This window comes from Crocuta crocuta, unplaced genomic scaffold, assembly GCF_008692635.1.
Source record: "Crocuta crocuta isolate KB4526 unplaced genomic scaffold, BGI_CrCroc_1.0 scaffold864, whole genome shotgun sequence".
Taxonomy (NCBI): Eukaryota; Metazoa; Chordata; class Mammalia; order Carnivora; family Hyaenidae; genus Crocuta; species Crocuta crocuta.
In genome coordinates this window covers 122281-137295 of record NW_027530615.1, presented here as the reverse complement: position 1 = coordinate 137295, position 15015 = coordinate 122281, and the positions used below count along the sequence as shown (strand labels likewise).

General features: G+C 34.4%; 1 protein-coding gene across 1 annotated transcript in view; it reads left to right on the top strand.

Annotated features, from left to right (window-relative positions):
* The window catches only part of ATRX (ATRX chromatin remodeler), a 261336-nt gene that overhangs the window by 169881 nt on the left and 76440 nt on the right, over positions 1–15015 (top strand). The window contains 5 exon segments of the mRNA XM_077768050.1: positions 3638–3768; positions 4280–4354; positions 4357–4376; positions 4504–4676; positions 13373–13526. Coding sequence (XP_077624176.1) covers positions 3638–3768; positions 4280–4354; positions 4357–4376; positions 4504–4676; positions 13373–13526 — 553 coding nt within the window.

Here is a 15015-nt window from a genome sequence, read left to right as displayed (position 1 = left end):
ACCCTAGTTTGCAGCACAAGCATCTAAGAATCTTCTTAGAAAGTTTAGATTTCTTTGCCTTATCACAGATTAGAAAATCAGAATTTGTAGGAATAGAATTTAAGGATCTGTACAACAAATTGCCCAGGTGATTCTGACGTGCACCCGGTTTGATAAACATTTCACTAGGATGCTATATTGGTTTCCTTGCTGCTGTAGAAAACTACCACCAAGTTGCTGGCTTAGAACAACACAAGTTTATTCTCCCATGGTTCTGGAGGTTGGAGGTCCAAGATTAGTATCATAGGGCTAAAGTCAGCAGGGCTGAACAAACTGAGGACTGATGGGTGTGTGTGGGGGGAAGATAGGCATGGAGGAGGGCACTTGTGGGGATGAGCACTGGATGTTATATGGAAACCAACTTGACAATAAACTATTTGTAAAAAAAATAAAATCATGAATACGTATTTCTAAACAAATAAATAAATAAATAAATGCCAGCTGTTGCTAAATGGAAAAAAAAAGAATGGCACTGGTTATGATGAGTACCCACTGTTGGAAGTAAGTGTTGAATCACTAAATTCTACACCTGTTTTTGATATTACATTGTATGTTAACTAATTGGAATTTAAATAAAAACTTGACCAAAAACCCCTAAAATAAAATACACCACAAAAAAAATAAAATAAATACAGTCAGCAGGGCTGGTACCTAGGATTTGAATGTAGATACATTTGGGAGGTCATTATTAGTTTACCACAGACCCCATGATAACATCTCGTGTAAAAACCATAGATGTAAATGAGGTTCAGTAACAGATTGTCTTGCTTCATTTATTATGTATTCACCTAATGTATTTTGGTAAGTTTTCCAAATAAAGTCATTTGGAAGTCAGAAAAAAATTTTTTAAAGATAAAATGATTCAATAATAATTGTCAGTACTTTTTTGAGTAGACAGCATATTTTTGTGGATGTTTATTTGGCTAGCTTATTAGCATCTTTTTTTATATTTAAACTTCTATATTTATATCCTATTTTAAAAGTAAACAAAATTTAACTGAAGCAATTTCATATGCAAATGAAAGAAGTATATGTATACACTTTAAAAACAGGTATACGCATACTGTGTGTCTCCCTCTTTCAGCACTGAAGGGCCTGTTCCACTACACACCAAGAATGTGACCAAGTCACAGCTGAAGACCTTAAACCTCTCCTAGAATTGCCCTTACCCAAAGTATTTTACCTTGCCCAAGGCCACGCCTCCTCCTTAAGGGTAGCCTACATCCTATAATTAGTTGATATTGGCACTTGAGAAACCTGGCTCTCTCGCCCCCATTGAGTAAGCTCTGTAGTACCAGCTTAGCTTCAGAGCTCCCTGGGGAGTAAATTGATGCTTTTGTTATGACTGCCTCCTAACCCAGCATCAGCTGCTGCTCTGTTCTTAGTTACCACATCACCTATAGGTGTAAATCCTGAGAACTCTTCCCTAACAAACTTCCTACATGCTAATCCCCATCTCAGAGTCTGCTTCTCAGGGAGATCATTCTGTACATAGATGGTTGGATACTCAGAGAGATGAATCATAGATAGAAACATAGACTCATAGATTGATCAGTACATAGCAGATGCATAGATACATAGCATATCTTTTTTATGTGGTTCCCATTCCCCACAAAGAGAATATCAACTCTAATATAAATCAGTAGTGTAGGTAGAAGAAACTTTTTTCCCTTTTTAGGTAGAAGATTTCTCCCTTTAAAAATTCTTCCTTTTTGGGGCACTTGGGTGTTTCAGTTGTTTAAGGATCTGACTTAAGCTCAGGTCATGATCTTGCAGTTCATGAGTTTGAGCTCCATGTTGGGCTCTGTGCTGACAGCTCAGAGCCTGGAGCCTGCTTCAAATTCTGTGTCTCTCTCTGTCTCTGCCCCTCCCCTGCTTGTGTGCATGCTCTCCCTCTCAAAAATCATCATTAAAAAAAGTAATGAACAATTCCTCCCTTTTTCTGTCTTTTAGCTAGTTAGGCCTAAAAGTCTTAATAAAAGTTCTCTATAATAGATGATATTTATGATATGTGCAAGAATAGTTTTTCCCCCACAAAACAAAAATTGTCTTTTAAGTCTTTCTTGGAGAATAAAACAGTACAGTTTAGATTACCCTTTTTAAAAAAAAATTCCTCTTTCCTTTACATTAATTTAAAAACTCGTAAGGCATTCAGTGATAGAACAGCTAGGTAGAAGATCAACAAGGAAATACAAGATTTGGAAAACACTGTAAACTAACTAGACTTTAACAGATATCTGTAAAACACTCCATCCAGCTGCAGCACAGTACACATTCCTCTCAAGTACACATGGAACATTCCAAGATAGACCATATTTTAGACTATAAAATAGTTTCAATTAATATAAAAGGATAAAATCACAAAATATTTTTAACCACATGGGAATGAGATTACAAAACATTAACAGAAGGAAAGTTAGAACATTAACAAATGTATATAAATAACAGTTTCAAATAGCCAATAGATCAAAGGAAAAATCACAAGGGAAATTAAAAAATATTTAGACATGGATGAACACAAAAACAAGGTACTTGAATATGGGATGCAGGTAAAGCAGGCTTAAAGAGGGAAATTATAACTGTAAATGCCTATAATTTTTAAAAAAGATTTCAAATTTATCATCGAACTTTTACTTTACGGAGCCAAAGAGCAAACTAAACCCAAAGCAAATAGAAAGATTGAAAGAGTGCAGAGAAGAGCAGAAATAAACATAAAGGAGGAAAAACATATATAATCACTGAAACCAAAATTTAGTTCTTTGAAAAGATCAACATAATTGATATCTTTTTAGCTGTACTTACAAAGTAACAAATAGAGGAGACACACTAAAATTGGGTGTGAAAGAGTATCTATCACTTACTGACGTTATGGAAATAAAATTATAAGGGAATGCTATGTAAGTTGTATATCAAGAAATTAGATAACCTCATTTTCATAGAGTGATTTCTATCATACATAGTGGAAATACCTCTTATAAGGCAAAGTAATCAGTACCAGAGTTAATGTTTCATATGATTAAATTTTCTCTTGCCATGAATGGAGGCAAAATTTACTAATTATTGGCGAATTTGCATCTTTTAAAACTGTGGACAGAAAAATATGTCATTGTTTAAATGCCTTTTTCCCCTTTTAATCAGCTTGGTTTTGCGTCTTACTCCCTTGTTAATTTTGTTATATTAATGAAATGTGCATTCATTTCACTTTCATTTCACTTTCATAGAAAAAATGTGATATTGTTGAAATTACTCTGGGCAGAAGAAATCTAATGTTTTCAATATGAAAAACATAATTTTTAGGAGTACATTTTTCTGTAAGAATATTTGGAAAGAATTGGTAAAAGATTGGATACAGAGAGGCTTTATCTAAAACGAGTTCTTTTTAAGTTTTTATTTAAATTCCAATGTACAATGTAATGATTCAGGGTACATGTACAATGTAATGTACATGTAATGATTTAATACTACCATATGTCACCCTGTGCTCATCATGACAAGTACCCTTCTTAATCCCCATCACCTCTTTAACCCATCCTTAACTACCTGTCCTAACATAGAGAATTCTTAGGTCTTAACATTAACTACTTTCTTTATTGATCAGGTGTAGGTAATAACAGTGAAGGTGGAAGAGGAAAGGCAGGTGCAAAACTTTTCCAGGATTTTCAGATTTTAAGTAGAATCTGGACTCATCCTTGGTGTTTGCAGTTGGACTACATTTCCAAAGAAAATAAGGTAAATTAGGTAACCTTAAAGGTGTCTGTTGGAAGCATAATAACTTTAAGAAAAATGTTGATCTATATAAACTTACTGTATATTTGAATTTTCATTTTCTTTGTGGTACAGTATTTCAACTTATTTTATTTCTAGTTAATTTTATGTAGAATGCGTTATGATTATGGAAGGAGTATTAAATGTTATTCTTAACATCTTGCATAACCATGTTAAAATGATCAAATTAAGAAATTAACATTGAGTCTATACTATTAACTAAACAACAGATTTTAAATGGATTTTATCAGTTTTGTATTTATGTCCTTTTTCTTTTCCATGATTCAGTCCAAGACCTCATATTGCATTTAGTAATCATATCTATCATGTCTCTTTTATTTTTCTAATCTATGATAGTTTCTCAGTTCGTTCTTATCCCTAGACAATTAACTTATGCTTAGATAAAATAAATATCATAATTTCCAGTACAAGTTGAAATAAACTATTAAAACATTCATCATTTTTTTTCCTCTAGGGATACTTTGATGAAGACAGTATGGATGAATTTATAGCTTCAGATTCAGAAGAAACTTCCATGAGTTTAAGCTCNTAAGCTCGGATGATTATACAAAGTAAATTGAATACTTTTGTGTCCTGTGTTGACTCATTTAAAATCCCTAATTGCTGATTGTCCTCTCATAATTGGTATTTGTGTCTTTGCTATGCTATCCTAACAGTTTAAATTTATTCCTTTTTTAGAAAGAAGAAAACAAAGGGCAAAAAGGGGAAAAAAGATAGTAGCTCAAGTGGAAGTGGCAGTGACAATGATGTTGAAGTGATTAAAGTCTGGAATTCAAGATCGCGAGGAGGTGGTGAAGGAAATGTGGATGAAACAGGAAGCAATCCCTCAGTTTCATTAAAGCTGGAAGAAAGTGAGTGTAATGAATATTGCCTTTATCATGGAACATTGATAGAGAAAATATGGCCATGGTTTTTTTTCAGTTATTAATTTATCCTTACTGTTTTGCTCAAAGGAATATCTTTCCTCAACTGGTAAGCATCTAAAATAATCAGGTAACATAATAACAAGTATCTGGTGAATGTTTAATTATAAGCAAGCCATTGTGCTATATAAGAGGAAAGAAAGAAAAACTAGTGTTTATATACATGTATATAAACTAAATTCTGTATTGTTTTCACTCCATGCATTAGCTAAGTTAATTCTTGAGTAGACTTGCAATGCTGTTGATAATCTTTATTTTTATAAATAATTTGTACAAGTCAGACTCAGACCTAGACACATGTAATTTCAGAACCATCATGGTATTTTCACTTACCTACATATAAATAACTAGAAACATTGCATATAATCAAGTACAATTGTAATTAACTTTATACAGTGAAACTAGTGTTCATGGTTTAGGCTTTTTCCTTTATAATTCGTCATAATCTATAATTTTGTATACTTTAAGTTTTCCCTGTATCATGTACAGCTTATCACCTCTTTTGCTTTCACTTTCTCTTTTACTCTTGTGGATGAGTGTACACACATCTGAACATCTTTGAAGTTTATTTATTTAGTGTTTATTTATTTTTGGGGGGGAGGGGNGGGGGCTCAAATTCATAAGCTGCGAGATCATGACCTGAGCCGTAGTCAGATGCTTAACCACCTGAGTTACACAAGTGCCCCACTACTGAAAATCTTTGAATTTTCTTTTGGCTGAAGTTGTTTTGACCTATATCTAGATTTGAAGGGTTACTGTTAAGGCTCCATATATCCTAGTGTTGCCTGACTGGGTGTCTAGGAACTCCAAAGCTGGGACTAAATATCTGAATATTTGAAATAGCAAATATCTAAAGACAGAACAGTGTAAATAGCTCTAAATATTTGTCATTTGAGAGTCATGTAGCAAAGCATTTGACTTTGAAGAGAAGACAGATAGGTGCCACCTAGGTAAATGACCCTGAGTTCAAACAAGCGTGGCTAGGTTTTGGGCTGCAGCTGAACTAATTTGGTGATTCCTTAATAAACACTTAACTCTTCAAGAGAATAGGGGGCAGAAAATGTATTTGAAGAAATAAAAGCTAAAAGCTTCCCTAATCTGGGGAAGGAAACAGAAATCCAGATCCAGGAGGGACAGAGAACTCCCTTCAAAATCAAGAAAAGGAAGCCAACACCAAGATATATTAAATTTTCAAAATATAGTGATAAAAAAATCTTAAAAACAGCAAGACAAAAGAAGTCTTTAACTTACAAGGAGAAATCCATAAGGCTAGCAGGAAATTTCTCAACAAAAACTTGGCAACCCAAAAGAGAAGGGCATGATATATTCAAAGTGTTGACTTAGAGAAATCTGTAGCCAAGAATACTGTATCCAGTAAGACTGTCATTGAGAATAGGAGAGAAATGAAGAGTTTCCCAGACAAACAAAAATTAAAGGTGTTCATGACCACTAAACTAGCCCTGCAAGAAATGTGAAGGGGACACTTTGGGAAAGAAAGACCAAAATCGATGAAGAATAGAAAGGAACACAGAAAATCTTCAGAAACATTGACAACAAATAATAAAATGATACTAAATTCATATTTGTCAATAATTAGAATGTAAATGGACTAAGTGCTCCATTCAAAAGACCTAAAGTGTCAGAATGGAAAAAAAACCAAGACCCATCTACATGCTGCTTACAGGAGACTTATTTTAGACCTAAAGACACCTGTAGATTGAAAGTGAGGATGGAGAAACATTTATCTTGCAAGTGGACGTCAAAAGAAAGCCAGAGTAGCCATGAATGTAAGCAAACAAACTAGGTTTTAACCCAAAACTGTAATGAGATGAAAAAGGCATTGTACCGTAATACAGGGGTCTATCCAACAAGAAGATCTAACAATTATAAATATTTATGCCCCCAAATTGAGACACGCAAATATATAAAACAGTTAATGGGACACCTGGGTGGCTCAGTTGGTTCAGCATCTGACTTGATTTTAAATAATCCAATTAAAAAATGGGCAGCAGACATGAACAGGCATTTTTCCAAAGAACATATACAGATGATCAATGGACACCTGAAAAGATGCTCATTATCACCACCAAGGAGATGCAAATCATAACTGCAATGAGATATCACCTCATAACTGTCAGAATGGCTAAAATCAGCAGCATATGAAACAACAGGTGCTGGTGAGGATGTGGAGAAAAAGGAATCCTTGTGCACTGTTGGTTGAGAAGGCAAACTGATGCAGTCATTCTGGAAAACAGTGTGGAGATTCCTCAGAATGTTAAAAGTGGAACTACTCTAAGATCCAATAGTTGCACTACTCCGTATTTACCCAACAAATACAAAATAAGTAGTTCACTGGGGTACATAACACCCCTACGTGTATAGAAGCATTATGTAAAATAGCCAAATTATGGAAGTAGCCCAAGTGTCCATTAGCAGATAAATGGATAAGAGATAGTGTGTGTTTGTGTGTGTGTGTGTATATATATATATATACACATGGGATATCACTCAACCACAAGAAAGTATGAAATCTTGCCATTTGAAATGACATGGGTATAACTAGAGTGTACTATGCTAAGCGAAATAAGTCATTCTGAGAATGATGGTTACCATCGGGAGGTGAGTGGGGGAATGGATTAAATAGGTGATGGGGATTAAGGAGGGCACTTGTTATGAGCATGGGTGTTGTATTAAAATGGTGAATCACTATATTGTACACCTGAAATGGATATTATACTGTATGTTAACTAACTGGAATTAATAAAGTAAAAGCCTAAGAAAAAAATATATAAAACATATAAGTCTTCGGTACCTCTTTGGAATAGATTTAGCCTAACCAGACCCTTGCATACTTCTCCTACAAATCAGGAGAATAGTAAAATTAAATTACTAAATTTTCCTCCTTATTCTTCTCTGCTGTTGTCCCATGGAGGCAGTTTATTTTCAGTGTTCATCTTCCAATTAGATTTAAAGAATATTTTTCTAAGAATAGTAAAGGAATAGTTGCAATTGAATTTATTAAGATGCTCTTTTTCATTTAAATTTATCCTCAGTCATCTCTTAATTGTAAATAAATAGCTTAAAATTTTTCTGTTCCTAAGAATGATTTACTTAAAATATTCTCATTGAAATTTTTTTTGTAACTATGGTAGGAGAAAAGGGAGGATAGACTAACTAGTATGCTCATCCTGTGCTATAAAGGGGTTAAATAAAAGTATGCTGAAGTATTGACCCCTTCATCACTTAGAAGGGGGTACCTGAGGTAGCTGGGTCACCTCTAGAAATGAGCAACCTCTTCCATTTTCTCCCGGCTGCTATGTAAGTAGTATTGTTTTCCATATATATCATCATATAAAAATGGTTGAAAGGAATTGGGGCAGAGAGTAGGTGGCTGGCTGTATGTCGTGACCTTAAAAGCAGATAGGGAAGGCTGTGAGTTCCATATGACAAATTTTGACTGCTTGTCTAATGTTTTCATTTTAGGTGTGTGCAGTCAAATGGAAGTCATTTCATCTGTAGATGTATCTTATATTTTCTTCAGCTGTGTACATGTATAGTTTATTAGAAATATTTTCCAGAACAAATTGATGATGAAAGTCTATTTTGGGGCACCTGGGTACCTCGGTTAAGCATCTGACTCTTGGTTTAGGCTCAGGTCATGATCTCACGGATCATGAGTTCAAGTCCCACATCAGACTCTGTGCTGACAGTGCAGAGCCTGCTTGGGATTCTCTCCCTCCCTCTTTCCCTGCCCCTCCCCCACTCATGCTTTTTCTCTTTATCTTAAAAAAAAAAAACCCTATTTTTGTAATTTAGATCTAGATTACTCCAAATAAGGCTGAGTAGATCATAGTATATAGACATATATAATAGGTACTGTGTAGGTTTAAAAAAATTACTTTCAGGGCACCTGGGTGGCTCAGTTGATAAGCCTCCTACTCTTGATCTCAGTTCAGGTCATGATCTCAGGGTTTGTGAGTTCAAGCCCCTTGTCGGGCTCTATGCTGACAGCACGGAGCCTGCTTGGAATTCCCTCTCCTCTCTCTCTGCCTATCCTACTCGTGCTTGCTCGCCTTCTCTCTTTCTCAAAATAAATAAATCAACTTAAAAAGTTTTAAAATCTATATAATTATTTTCTTATAGGAAATGTAAGAAAACCTAAATAGGAAGAATTAAAGGGTCAAAATGTTGTATTTAGAACTTGAAATGTAAAATAAATAGATGGTTATAATTGAGCTATGATTTTCACTGAATATTTAATTTTTGCTTTCAAAGAGTTGCTGTTTCTTTTTACAGTAGCTTTCTGAATGTTTTCAGAAGCAGTTTCTTGAATAAGTCTTTTAAGTTAACCTTACAGTATCCCTATTTCTGTTTTTTAGTATTTTATTAGGACAGTATTTTTTTTTAATGAGGAAATTATTATGTAAACTACTTCAAAGTATTCAATTCATTATTATTTCGCTATTTTTAGAGTAAGCTGTATTGAGCATTTACACTTTAAAATATTTGTTATTTATTATATGGATATAAATTTCTGTGACGGAATCTTTGTACGTGATATTGGACCATCAAATTAGCACTAATATACCACATTTATTCATTCGACAAATATTTATTTGAGTGCTTTCTATGGTGCCAAGCANTTTTATTACTATTACTATATAGATACATAATACTTTAAAGATATGCTTTTTATAAATCTGTGTATCTTGCTGCAAATATGGTAGTTACATATATATTTAGAAAAATGTGCTTCAAGAAATTAGTGATAGAGTTATTGCTATTTATTTATTGGTATTTCTTTTGTGCCTTTACCTTGTGTTTTGTGATATCCATAGTGGATATTAAGGAGTGGCTTTGATTAATTAACTTACTGTTTCTTGTCATGTATATAAAGACAAGGTTATAACAGAAGTAAAGTTAATCCATGTGGATGATTAAATAAGAATATTCAACATGAAATACCTGTTTGTAAGTTTTAATTACTTACGATATTCACTAACTTATATTTCTAGACCAGTTTTTTTTTTTTTAGACATTACTATAAAGTATTGTGATTATATCCAATAGGATCAAAATTAGAATGGAATCTTTTGTATTTGCTCAGAAATTCTCATCTATCCAAGAGTTACCTACCTGCCACATTTTTACTAACTTTCTGCTGGCATTTTTTTATTGCTAACATTTTCACCTTAGATAAATTGCCTTTTTCACCTTAGATAAATTACCTTTAGTGGGTAACTGTTGCTGAAGTTATGTGTGATCTGTGGAACTGCAGAATTCCCTAAAAGCATTTGTTAGTTGACCAGTTGACTAATTGTAGAATGGAGTTTAGTTAACATTTGCCTTGATAAGCTATTTGTCAGTGGCCCCCAAGACCACCCTCAGGTTCAGTGATTCACAGAACTCAGCATATAGTCATATTCATGTCTATTATTTATTATAACCAAAGGGTACAAAGCAAAATCAGCAAAGGAAAAAGGCACATGGAGCAGAGTCTAGAGGAAACCAGACATAACCTTCCAAGAGTCTTCTCCCAGTGGAGTCACCCAGGATGTACCCATTTCTCCAGAAATAAGTTATGATAACATGTGAAATGTCATCTACCCAAGAAGCTCAGTAGATAGCAAGTGCCTAAGTTTTTTTATATATGTTTTAAACACTCTCTGCCTGGTTCATACCAAATTTCAGTCTCTCAGAAAGAAAATACATGTTGAGAATAAGCCAGTCTAGGCACAGTGAGCCATTCTCATCAGGGAAAGTTTTATGTTAGTACAGAGAGCTGTTTACCATTCAAGTGCCCAGGGCCAGCCTTGCAGAGGAGGCTTTTCTAAGATGAAATTTTAAGTTGACTCTTGAATAGTGAAGCATAAATAGAAGATTGCCTTGCAAAGAAGGGAAGAAAATAACAAGACCTTCAAGGAAAGGTATGGATTCTTAGAAATATGTGACATGTTTAGGCAGTTCATTGTGGTTTGAATATCAATACTTAATGAGCTCTCTTTAAATAATGGAAATCACCAGGACCCAGACACAAAAAAGGAACTGATAATTTAAACAATTCAAGGTATGCTGTGGAAGCCCTAGGGATATGCTAGTCTGGAGACTAGTAGCTTTGGCTTTCAACTACTCAGTAATAGGATACAAGGCCTTGAGCCCTCTATGAGGTGGTGAGTTCTTTGAACCCAGATTAAAGCTGAATCTCTAAAGGGTATATATAGTCCATTGAAGAATAGGATAGAAGAAAAAAATGTGCCCATCAATCCAAGTAGATGACAAAGAAGCTTATCTGTTTCACCCTGGGCTCTGGGTTGAGAAAAATAGTTTCTTTGGATTCATAATCATGGGCTTTCCCTTATGTAGATTATGATTACAATGTATATTACTTAGTCTAAAAATCTCAAGCTGAAATGCCTCAAAAGTAATTCTGGGCTGTTGATCCCCCGGAGCACCTGGCAGAAGCAGATGCCGAATAAGTATGAAGATGTATGATCTCTACATATTACTGATAAATTGATTCTCACATATTACTGATACAATGAAAGTGAAATGACAATAAAAATTGTAGAATACCCGAGGAAACTATTAACTTCAGGAAAAGTTAGCAACAAAGTAAGTTAGCAGCAAGCCTGGCAAAAGTTAACACACAAAATGAACAGCATAATTAGATTCTGAAAGGCCTCAGATAATAGAAGTATTTGATAATGACTATAATTCTGTTTAGTGATCATTTTTAAAATCACAAGTATAAGTTTATGCCATAAAATTTAAAACTTGTGAGATAAATATTCTAAAAAAATATAAAAACATTGAGTGTTCATTTGACAGTAGCCAAAAATTAGAAATAATCTATATGTCCATGAGAGGAACTAATGAGGGGATACCATAATGTATATGAGGAGAGCTAAAAATTATGGTATATTTGGGCAGTGGGATTCTACATAGTTAGAGTGATTAAGTAAGACTCACTTTGAGTGAAAAATGAAAAGCACATTTACTGAAAAAGTAAGTCATAGAAAGATACATCTAGTATGTACTGATTACATATAGTTTAAAAACAAAGATTAATATACAGTTTAGGGATACATGTGTAGTGAAAATTAAAAAAACATACACAAAAATAGTAAATACAGAATTGAGGATTTTATTTTGACATATATATTATTTTACTTTTTTAAAAAAATATAGTTGACACAATATTTCATTAGTTTCAGGTGTACAACTCAGTGATTTGACAGGTTTATGTATTATGCTATATTCTCCACAAATGCGGCTACCATCTGTCCTGTTTCATTGCTATTATAATATCATTAACTGTATTCCTTATGCAGTGCCTTTTATTCCCATGACTTAGTTTGTTTTCTGTATTTATAGGTCTGATACTGCTTTTTGTTCGTTCATTCATTTGTTTTGTTTTGTTTTTAGATTCCCATGACTTACTCATTACATAAATGGAGGCCTGGATCTCCCTCTCCCCTTCACCCATTTTGCCTGTCTGCCCTTCCCCCTCCCCTCTGACAACCCTGTTTGTTTTCTATTTATAGATCTGATTCTGCTTTTTGTTTGTTTATTCATTTTTTAAGATTCCACTTATGGTTGGAATCATACAGTGTTTTCCTTTATCAGTCTGCCTTATTTCACTCACGTAGCTTAATACCCTCTAAATCTAGAGACTGTTCGAATTTAGGATTTTAGAAACCTCTCAGAAAGAAGGGAGGGAAAGAAGAGAACACGATTAGGTATGGTCACATATTAGGCGTCAACTCCATCAGAAGCAGATTTAATTANAACCTTTATATTTCTTGTTTTGAATTGAAATGTTTATGTTTAGATATTAATAGATTATTTTGTATTATTTTTTTCTTACTTAAATCTTTTATAGTCAAAGTTTGCTGGGAAAATAAGAACAAAATGATATAAAATGATATGATCTTTCCGGGATCAATCCTTATTTGTTTTCCAGAATTCTGGTAGGAAAGAGAAATGTTTCCTGCCCCTAAGATCTTTTCTCTCTTGATCTCTGAGTCAGCCTGTTTCTCTTACCTCCCTCCTCTCCTCCTCACCTCTCTCTGTCTGTCTTTGGTTCTCTAGGTCTTTTTCTCTCCTAGTCTCTGTCTTTTGGAATATGTGTTGGGAGTTAAACTCTCTCAGTGCCTTGGGGGCTTTGCCTCTTAGGGTCTCTGTTTTTCTGAGTCCCCTGCTCCCAGGCACTGTTGCTCATAGTTATACTTTTTCAGGGTCTTTCTCTTGCTTACTCTCTCACTCAGTGTGCCTTCCCCCCTCAGTGTTTTCCTTCCTTTGCATCCATATATGTGTGTCTGACTCCCTGTCTCTCTCTTCCTCTCCTAGGGTGGGTTTGTCCCCTCTACTCCACTCCCCCACCTCGTGTCTTTTTTTCACAGTATAACTCTCTCTTTCCCGGGTGGTCTTTTTTTCTCTTTTTTGCAAGAGGTGCCTTCCCTCTCCCTCATTTCTCTCATCCCCTTCCCTTCTCCTCTTCCCTCCCCTCCCTCCCTCTCTCTCTTCTCTGTTTCTCTTAGTCTCTTTCTTAATCCTTCTCTCAGGATCTTCCAGTTTTCTTTCCTTATTTGCCTACTTATTTATGTTTCATTTATTTTATTTAGGTAAAGCTACTTTTTATTCTAATCCAAGCAGTCCAGCTCCAGACTGGTACAAAGATTTTGTTACAGATGCTGATGCTGAGGTTTTAGAACATTCTGGAAAAATGGTACTTCTCTTTGAAATTCTTCGAATGGCAGAGGAAATTGGGGATAAAGTGTAAGTTTCTTCTATTTTTATTCTATAAATGAAACTTTTTTATAATCATTCTATTGTTTAAACAGTTTATTTGAATAAATCTGTTTTGTTTTCTTCCTTTCTAAGGATGTAATTTCTTTGGTTAGTGTAGTGATAGACAGTTATCTTCCTTCTAAGCTACCAGTTCTGAGTACATATTCTGATTACTTCTTCAGTGCTGTTTTCCCCCTCTGGCTATTGCACCTTACACTTACTTCTTTGAGCCAAGCTTCTGATGGATATCTATATTTCACCATCTTTAAAATTATTTTTCGGGGCACCTGGGTGGCTCAGTCGGTTGAGCATCTGACTTTGGCTCAGGTCATGATCTCATGGTTTGTGGGTTTGAGCCCCGTGTCGGGCTCTGTGCTGACAGCTAGCTCAGAGCCTGGAGCCTGTTTCAGATTCTGTATCTCCCTGTCTCTCTGACCCTCCACTGCTCATGCTGTCTCTCTCTCAGAAATAAATAAAACGTTAAAAAAATTAAAATAAAATTATCTTTCAATCTATATAGTGTGATTTCTACCATGTCAGTTTATTGAGATTTTTTCCCCCTAAAAGTAATAAATAACCTTTTAATCTCCAAATCTAGTGGATACCTCTCAGATTGTATTTCACTTCTTTGGCTCTTCTCCATCATTTCTCCTTTTTGTTCCCGCTTGTTTTTACTTCTAGCATTTGTGTCCCCATTCCCTTCCTTGCATCCCTACCCTCCACTCTCATCCTTCAAAGTGCTATTCAGAAAACATACTTTTAATGTTTTGAACCAGACTTAGTGTTTAGGTTGTTATAAGGTCCCAACATCTGATCATAAAATATTTTTTAAATGTGCCTGTGATTTTTTAAATAACAGTTTAACATAAGGCTAAAATAAACCTTTTATGTTAAAAAGTTTCAAACTTAGTTTCTTCAACTTTCATGGAAAGTGGTAGATCCACAATTAATATTTCTATGCCATCTTTTAATATACCTCTAATTTAATACATTCTAATATACTTGTATGCCTTTTCACTGAATAGTGAGTTGTTTGAAGACACAGACTTTTATTATTTTTATTAACTACTATGCCTGTCATTTAGTAAGTACTCACTAAAATTTATTTTTGTTGTATATTGCCACTTTATTTACACAGGAACAAGTGGTTCAGATATGTGATGAATGGAGTGATAGTGTTGGAGGTAAAAAGATATGTTTTAGAATAGAAATAACAGAATTTAGTACATTAAATTCATGGCAATAAGAATGAGAGAGTAGTCAAAGAAGATTCCTAGGCTTCCAGACTAAGAGGCTGGTGATTCTGGTATTACTAACTAAAATGGAGAAGAATAGGGAAGAACTAAGTTTATTAGACATAGTAAAGAATTCTTTTCTGGCTATGTTAAGTTTGAAAGGCCTATTAGATAACCATAGGAGATGGAAGCAGAAAGTGGATATTTGAATTCAGAGTTCCTAAGAAATCAGGAAAAATGAT